Source organism: Saccopteryx bilineata, chromosome 1, assembly GCF_036850765.1.
Source record: "Saccopteryx bilineata isolate mSacBil1 chromosome 1, mSacBil1_pri_phased_curated, whole genome shotgun sequence".
NCBI classification, from domain to species: Eukaryota; Metazoa; Chordata; class Mammalia; order Chiroptera; family Emballonuridae; genus Saccopteryx; species Saccopteryx bilineata.
Genome location: NC_089490.1, coordinates 135,613,251 through 135,620,453, shown reverse-complemented (window position 1 = coordinate 135,620,453; position 7,203 = coordinate 135,613,251). Strand labels below are relative to the sequence as shown.

The window sequence follows — 7,203 nt, the reverse complement described above, 5'->3', positions numbered from 1 at the left end:
AGTTCCACTCGTGCTCCATCTGATTTGCAGATGGTATCAGGATAACGCTGGCTTGAAGGGGCTGAGAGGGGGAAAAGGAAGGACAGGGAGCCAGGAAGTCTGCAATTTTATTGACTTACCCACCTGGCCTAGGTGAGACCCTTAGCCCTGGGACAGTCAGAAAAGGAACCTCTGCTATCTCTTTGAGAGCTTTTTTGTTTTGTTTAGAGGTCAATTACTTCCCATTTGGGGGACTTGTGAACATTAAGAGGTGACTGGAGTGATGGGACAGGACGGAATGATGCAGATAAGAGGCTGATGGCTTACAGAGCCTGGTGAAAGCCATGCCTCGGATAAACTGTGGTCGATGAGACACACACAGAAAGGGGCAGCTTTCAGTGCAAAGGGGAGATTACAGGACAGAAGATGGGCAGCTGGGAGTGGGCTTGATGATGGTGGGGGGGGGAGGGAATGCATTTCAAAATGACCCTGACAGGCAGGGGGAGGGATGGGAGAAGAGCATTTTCCTTCTCTTTTCTTCCCTTTTGTCCTGTGAATCTCAAACTTTCATGCTCTGCTCACAAAAATCCGCACTGAGCACACATGGATAAGGTTTTGTTATAGGTTTATTTGTTTTGTTTTGTGTAGACCATCAAGCACAGACGCTAGAGTCATCTGTAGAAACACACAGTACCATAGATCAGTGGAACATTTAAAGTGATCTTGGGTGTATATGAAAACAACACCGCTTCAAGCACCCCCCGCCCTCGGCCAACTAAATAAAATTTACATATTCCCAAGAGCTAGCCTTAAATTGCATTCAAACTACTGTAAACTATGACTCTGGCTTCAGCATGTGCCCATTTATTTTTCTCCATCCCTAAGTCCTAGACCTTTCCAGGAACTCCGCCAGGAAATAGTACCATTCCCACCCTAATCACTAGGCTTAACCCACCTCCTCTAAGTACCCCAGCTCACACAAGATTTTAGAAAGCTTATTGTCTGTCCTGTTTGACAGGCAGCATATCCCACCTTGTATTTTTAGATACCTTTCTCATATCAATCTCTGGTAACCAATTAGATACTAAATTCCTTAAGGGTGGCAGCCAATCTTATTTTCTCTTGTGTCCTTATAGCAGAAATGTTCAGCGAGGATGGAGTTACTGATGACGGGACTAAGCCTCTTTCTCCTTCACTCAGAGCTTTGAGCACAGCCATCATCCCCACCCCACCCCCACCCCACCAACACTTCTCCCTGTGGTACAATAGCGGCACAGGGAGTGTGGGGTGTGGGGGACCTGCTCAGAACATCACACGTCTGGTCACTGCTTCTGCGTTCCTCTCTATGTTAGATGGGGTTGAGGGGTACAGGGAAGATTACATTTATTAATTTCCTACTCTGTGCCAAGTACTTTGCTAGATCCAAACTGTGATGCCAGATTTTTTACAATTGAAAATGTAGTATTTTAGAATCTTGGTAAAATGTAAAACAAGCCACTTACATGGACAGAGAGAAAGCAAAGAGAGAAAATGTAAAGAAATGGTACTGATAAAAAAATATGTAAACAATTCCTCTTGTTTTTAGCTTAAACATATAAACTTTAAGAGATGTAAGTTATGTAAAATAGTTACGTATAGTTTACAAGGGACCGAACAGTCTCTCTCATGTCAGTAAAAACAACCAGGGCCCATTAAGAAATGAGAAAATGCTGGGCTATTGCAGTTAATTAAACATTAGAATTTATTAAGTAATACAGTTTAACTTTTCACAAGTTAGTGGTCCAGCAGATAAAAAAAAAAAGAGGTTTCATTGACAGTGTTATCAAAAAAGAACAAAATCCTGATTTTCCTACTAGTAACTGCCAAAAACAAATATTCCCACTTTATTAAGTGAGCTTGTTTTTAGTCTTCAGTTTGTATGACTTCAGACATATTTGGGTCTGGGGAGTCATAATGTCCCCTAGAGTTCAGGCTCCCTACCGCTTACGTTAGGACTTAAGGCCAAGTGGAGGCCTTCTCTCCTGACCGGAACTTAGAAACCTATTATGCTTCCAAAGAAAACCTCCAGAGGAGGAGAGGGTGGGACAGGGAAAGCCAGGTAACCCAGCTCCGGGGCTGAGTCTGTTTGGTGTCCCTAGGGAGTCTGTACATACTGAGGACTCAGAACTTCTGGCTTTCATTTTTACTTTAATATGAAGTTGTTCAGAGGTAACCAAGAAGTGGGTAGATTCTAATGCTCTAACACATGCGAACACACAAATATATTTCTGTGTTTTTCCTCAAGATGCTGAGCTGCACACAACAGATAAAATGCACTGACACAGGGAAGAACCAGAGATACTTTGGGGAGAGTGCCTGTGGCCCCAGAAAAGAACGATCCACTGGAATAATCCAGAGTCGCCAGGAGCTCCGCCTGGGAGGGGGTGGGGCTTAAACCTCACAACAGTCCCTTTTCCTGAACCCCTGGATTCAACTTTTCCTGGCTGGCTCTTCATCCCACCTCCCTCACTAGACTTTTTCTCATACTTCCCCCCGCCATCTGTTGCCCTTAATTGGAGGATCGTGGCCCCTCTCCCTCAAGAGTCACCTCAGAACGCCCAGAGCTGCAACACACAAATTAAAGAACCTCCCAGCCCCCTAGGTTTGAGACCTGATGTCACCTTCCTTAGGATTGCCCTGCCGCCCGAAACTGCCCCCCACCCTCGGCTTCCCACCTCCCTCCAGCGCTGTTTCCTGGGCTGTGGGCGAGGGCCCGCGTCCGTCTCTGAGAGGGAGAACTTTCCCTGGGCCTTCAGCTGAAAGCTCGTAGGCAATTCACAGTCCCAGGGACCCGTGAAGGGACAAGCATCTTCCCAGTAGCCTCTTCTCTCCAACGCGGCGCATCTTCTCTGCGGCGACCGGTTGGCGGAGAGCTGGAACCGAGACCCTGGCCTCGGTGGGTGTGCCCGCGCAGGGCGCCTACCAGGCCGGGACACCCTGCAGCGGGGCGGGCAAAGGGCCCGGCGGGCTGATGCCAGGGCTACCGCCGCCTAGGCCTGCGTTCGCCAGGGGCGCGGGCGGTGCGGGGCCGGGACGGGCGGGCGCCCCCGCGTAGCCTGCGCTGTAGCCGAAGCAAGGGGCGCCTGCGTAGCCGCTGTAACAGGAATAGGGCGCCGCGGCCGCGCCGTAGGGACCCCGGAAGGCCTGCGCTCTGGGGCCCAGGCAGGGCTTGCCGTCCCGAACCAGCACGGGCACCGCCACCCGGCGCGGTGCCAGGGGGTGGCCCGCCAGTTCCAGGGACTTGTCCTGGCGCTGCCTCTTGCACTTGTAGCGCCGGTTTTGGAACCAGATCTTGACCTGCGTGGACGTGAGCTGCAGCGCGCTGGCCAGGTGCTCGCGCTCCGGCGCCGACAGGTACCGCTGCTGCTTGAAGCGCCGCTCCAGCGCGAGGACCTGCGCCTGCGAGAAGAGCACGCGAGGCCTCCGCCGCTGCCGTGCCCTCGGCGGCTCCGCGCCATCCCCGCGCCTCCCGCCGCCACCGCCACCGCCGCCCGCGCCGCACTCGGGCCCCCAGGGCCCGCCTCCCGGGGGCGAGGCTGCGCCGAGGCCCAGCTCTGCAAGCACAGGAAGGAACACCGTCAGCTCCGAGCCCGAGGCTCACGGGAGTATTCTTTCACCGCTTCCAAGGGACATCCCTCTCCCCGGGTAGACTTGACTTCTTGCCCCCTTTTCTCCTTTCACCTCACCCCCATCCTAGGCCGGTCTGAAGGTTTCTTTCTCCCACCTCAGTCTCTTCGGTACCTGCTGGAACATAACTAAATTGTGACAGTCGTGGTCCCCAGTGTACAGCCATTTCCCAATAGGTAGGCTCAAGAGTCTAAGACAGCTTAATTGTTTCTCTGAGAATGTGTGTGTGTGTGTGTGTGTGTGTGTGTGTGTGTGTGTGTGTGTGTGGTGGGATGGGGGCAGTTTGCTGTGATTTCTATTCTAAAGTGTGGTTGGATTTGAGGACGGCTCTGCTGCAAGGATCAGGAGTGAGCAGGGGGCCTATCAGCTGGGGGCTAACTCCGAACTGTTCCTGGTGGAATGAGAGAAGGAGGAGTGGCATCGGAGGGACGAGAGAGAGGAGAGAGAGAGAGAGAGAGAGAGAGAGAGAGAGAGAGAGAGAGAAACTCGGTGATGTGCTTGCAGGCGAGGCTCCTGTCCATCTGTCTGGTTCTCCGCAGGAGTCACGCACACATGGCAGGAGACTTCGCTCCAAACTCGGAGTCTGTGGTCTAGGATCTACCACCTTCACCACGACTTGGCACACGCCCTTGTCTTTTTGGTCATCGAGTGTTGGTCATCGGCACCAGGGACCAACGGCATATTTCTTGGACGCGAGATTCTGTCATCCAAATTAACAAAATAAAATAAAACAACATATTTTTTTGACTACTGATTCTTGACTGAGAAACTGAGGTTCTCTGGAGGTGAATGTAAAGCTGAGATCCACATCTGACTTTTAAAAAACGCGTCCTCTTCCTCCTTTGCAGTCGCTGTGGCAAGCGGGTGGCCTGGGCTCTCTTGGCCAGGGCAGCGCCCTCGCGGCCGCAGGAGTCGCTCCAACCGAACCAATTAAAACAGGGCCGAGGACCGCAGCGACCGACGCTGTGCCCGGAACCGGCGGAGATGCGCCTCCCGGCCCTTCTTCCCCATCTCTGGGCTCTCTCGGCGTAAGCTCTGTGTTCGCCGAACGGTGGGTAGAGAGGAAATGCAGAGTTTTTGTGGAAACTCAAGCCAGGGGAAACTAGGAACGTCCAAGCTCGCGGCGGAGCGGGGACTTGCCTGCTTAGAACTGGGCCAGTTCGGAACCCGACTCCAAATCTCCAACCGCGCTGGCCTCATCTCCTAATGGGCTGCCAGGTATTTAACGTCTAAAGAACTAAAAACTTCCTTCGGAGAAGCCTGTGCTCAGAGAAACTGAGGACAGCTCTCCCCTCAAAGAAGAAAAATATTGAAGAGGATTTGTTTTCTTAGCAAATCAAAAAAATAAAAATGACCTTCAGAAACTCTGAAACAAGCAGGATCCCATTGGAAAGTCACTGACCGCGCAGGCCGAGGGCTGCCCGGAACCCCGGACGAGCCAGCACCTCGTGTCCCTCTGGTCACAGTCCGGAGCTCTCTCCCCGAGTTTCTGAGAGCGCGGTGGGCCAGCTGGCGATGGATGGGGCGCGCCGAGGCCACCAAGGAAGGTCCCCGTCCTGCGCGATCGGAACTGTGGGCTTAGTTCCCAGAGCCAGCCTCGGGCCGTCCACAAGCCCCGCAGCGGAGAGGGGCGCGCCGGGTGCCTCACTGCGAGGGGCCAGCAGTGCGCCGGCGAGTGCGACCCCTTCTTGTCAGAGTTGCAGTGAAGGCCGTGTAGGCTGCGCAGCGCGGAGGGTACTCAGTGTTTAGAGTCCCCCGCCGCTGCCGAAGACCCACGGGCTTTTTATTTTGTTTTTATTTTTTTGAAACAGAGCTCTAATGTTCTCCAGGCTCTGAAGCCGGTGAGTAAGCAAGCAGCCAGCGAGCGGAGGAATGACTATTTATTTGGTCAGTTTGCGCCTTGAATGTAGGGCCGAGGCCGCCTCGCAGAGAAGTCCCGACCTGCGAGGCGCCTCTCGGGGCCCCGAGTCCTGCACGGAGGCTGCGGGCCCGGACACGGAGGTCGGACCAGAGGAAGAGTGGCGTTGTCATCTTTCAGATTGTCCGCCTCTCGGGCACAAAACTCCTGGGTGACAGGAGCCAATGCAACACAATTCCCCCCCACCCCACACACACTTTTCCTGCCGCAGGACACAGGGCTGCGGCCTCACTGCCCGGCTCCAGTTGTGCCTTCGGAGACAGGGCACTAAAAACTGCGGGAGACCCCGCAGTGTGGCTTCTCTAAGGAGCTCAAACCCAAGTACTTCCAGGCTCAGAGGGTTCTTCCCGCAGGGCCATCCACGCCCGAGGACTCAGACGTCGCCTGGTTCGGTCGCTCCCTCTCACCTTGGAGAGAAGGAGCCTGGCGAAGGTGGACGGGGCTGGCCAGGCCTCTGAGCAGGCCCGAGAGAGGAGCGGTCTGGGACTGACTCCAGAGCTGTGGGAGTTTCCTCTCCCCAAACGCCCCTTGGCTTTGATGGCTGCGCCTTACTTTTGGCGAAGGGTTAGAGTAGGGTGGGTGATGACTGGGGGTGGGGGCGGTGATGACTGGGGGTGGGGGCGGTGATGAAGCACAGCTAAGTCGTGTAGCGGGTTTAGCTGCGGAAAAGCGAAGCTGGAGTTCCTGGGACTGTGGCTGTGAGTGGGGTGACGTGTTTGTGGGAATATGAGGATAGGCTGTGGCAATAGTAAACCCCTAAAAATCAGGACCTTATTTTTCTTAGGGGAGGTGCAGCGCACTGGGGGTCTGAAGAGGGTGGCAGAGAGGGCCAGAGTCTGGCTTTTGGATTCTTCACATGAGGGGAAATGAAGCCAGGCCCCGGGAACTGGGGAGACCAGAAGATGCGTGCCCGCCCACCGCCAACTGCACAGACCCGTCCCTTCCCTCAAGGTCCCATCTGCAGGTGTCAGGACCTGGCGTGTACTCACCCACCCGCTCTGCGTCCATCTCTGCTCCGGGCTCTTTGGCATCTCCAGGAGGCTCCGGCCCGTTCTGTCTTTGGTCGCCGCCGCCGTGGCTACCGGTGTGGTGAACCTCTGACCCCCACGTTGCTGGGACCAGCCGCAGATGCTGAGAGTTTCCCGGGCTCCTCTGTGTCCCCCGGAGTTGCAAGGTCTCGAGTCCAATCCGCTCGTGCGCTGGTCTCAGGATGTCATTGACCGAAAAGGGCGTGGAGGTGACCGGGTTCTGCAGCATCCCGGAGGCGGGAGGAGCGGGGCGTCCCCGGTCCCCGCAGAGCGTGTCGCCCTGAGCTTCCAGTCTGGTCGCTGCCGGCACCGCAGACCCAGGTTCTGGGGCGGACGCCTAGCGTCCCGGATCGCGGCGTCCTCTGTGCCAGGCCCACGGGCTGGGTGGCGAGGGCCGCGCGCCGAGACTGCCGACGCCCATTGGCTCCTGAAGGAACCACGTGGAACCCGCAGCACCGTCCTCCCCGAATGCGTCCCTCCCTCGCCGGCCCTTCTGATTTCTTCTGATTTCTTGCCACCCCAGCCACTTTCTGGGAAGGTTTGGTTCGTATTGACGGTTCTTAGAAGCAGGGAAAACGGAAGAGGTTGGTGATGCGCGAGGCTCGTATCTCG

The 7,203-nt window shown here is 55.2% G+C and overlaps 1 protein-coding gene across 1 annotated transcript; it reads right to left on the bottom strand.

Annotated features, from left to right (window-relative positions):
- Nucleotides 1-2,072: 2,072 nt before the first annotated feature.
- Nucleotides 2,073-6,820, bottom strand: NKX2-6 (NK2 homeobox 6). Its single transcript, XM_066253251.1, has 2 exons — nt 6,538-6,820; nt 2,073-3,572 (listed from the first exon to the last, which is right to left on the bottom strand). The coding sequence occupies exons 1-2, from the start codon at nt 6,818-6,820 to the stop codon at nt 2,938-2,940; spliced, it is 918 nt and encodes a 305-aa protein (XP_066109348.1). The 3' UTR covers nt 2,073-2,937.
- Between the last annotated feature and the right edge of the window lie 383 nt (nt 6,821-7,203).

Bases quoted from the DNA above. Each gene is read 5' to 3' on its own strand.
- NKX2-6 (XM_066253251.1), bottom strand. From the start codon at position 6,820: ATGCTGCAGAACCCGGTCACCTCCACGCCCTTTTCGGTCAATGACATC. The intron at 3,573-6,537 runs GTCCTGACACCT...CTGTGCTTGCAG, and splicing joins GGTGGGTGAGTACACGCCAG to AGCTGGGCCTCGGCGCAGCC.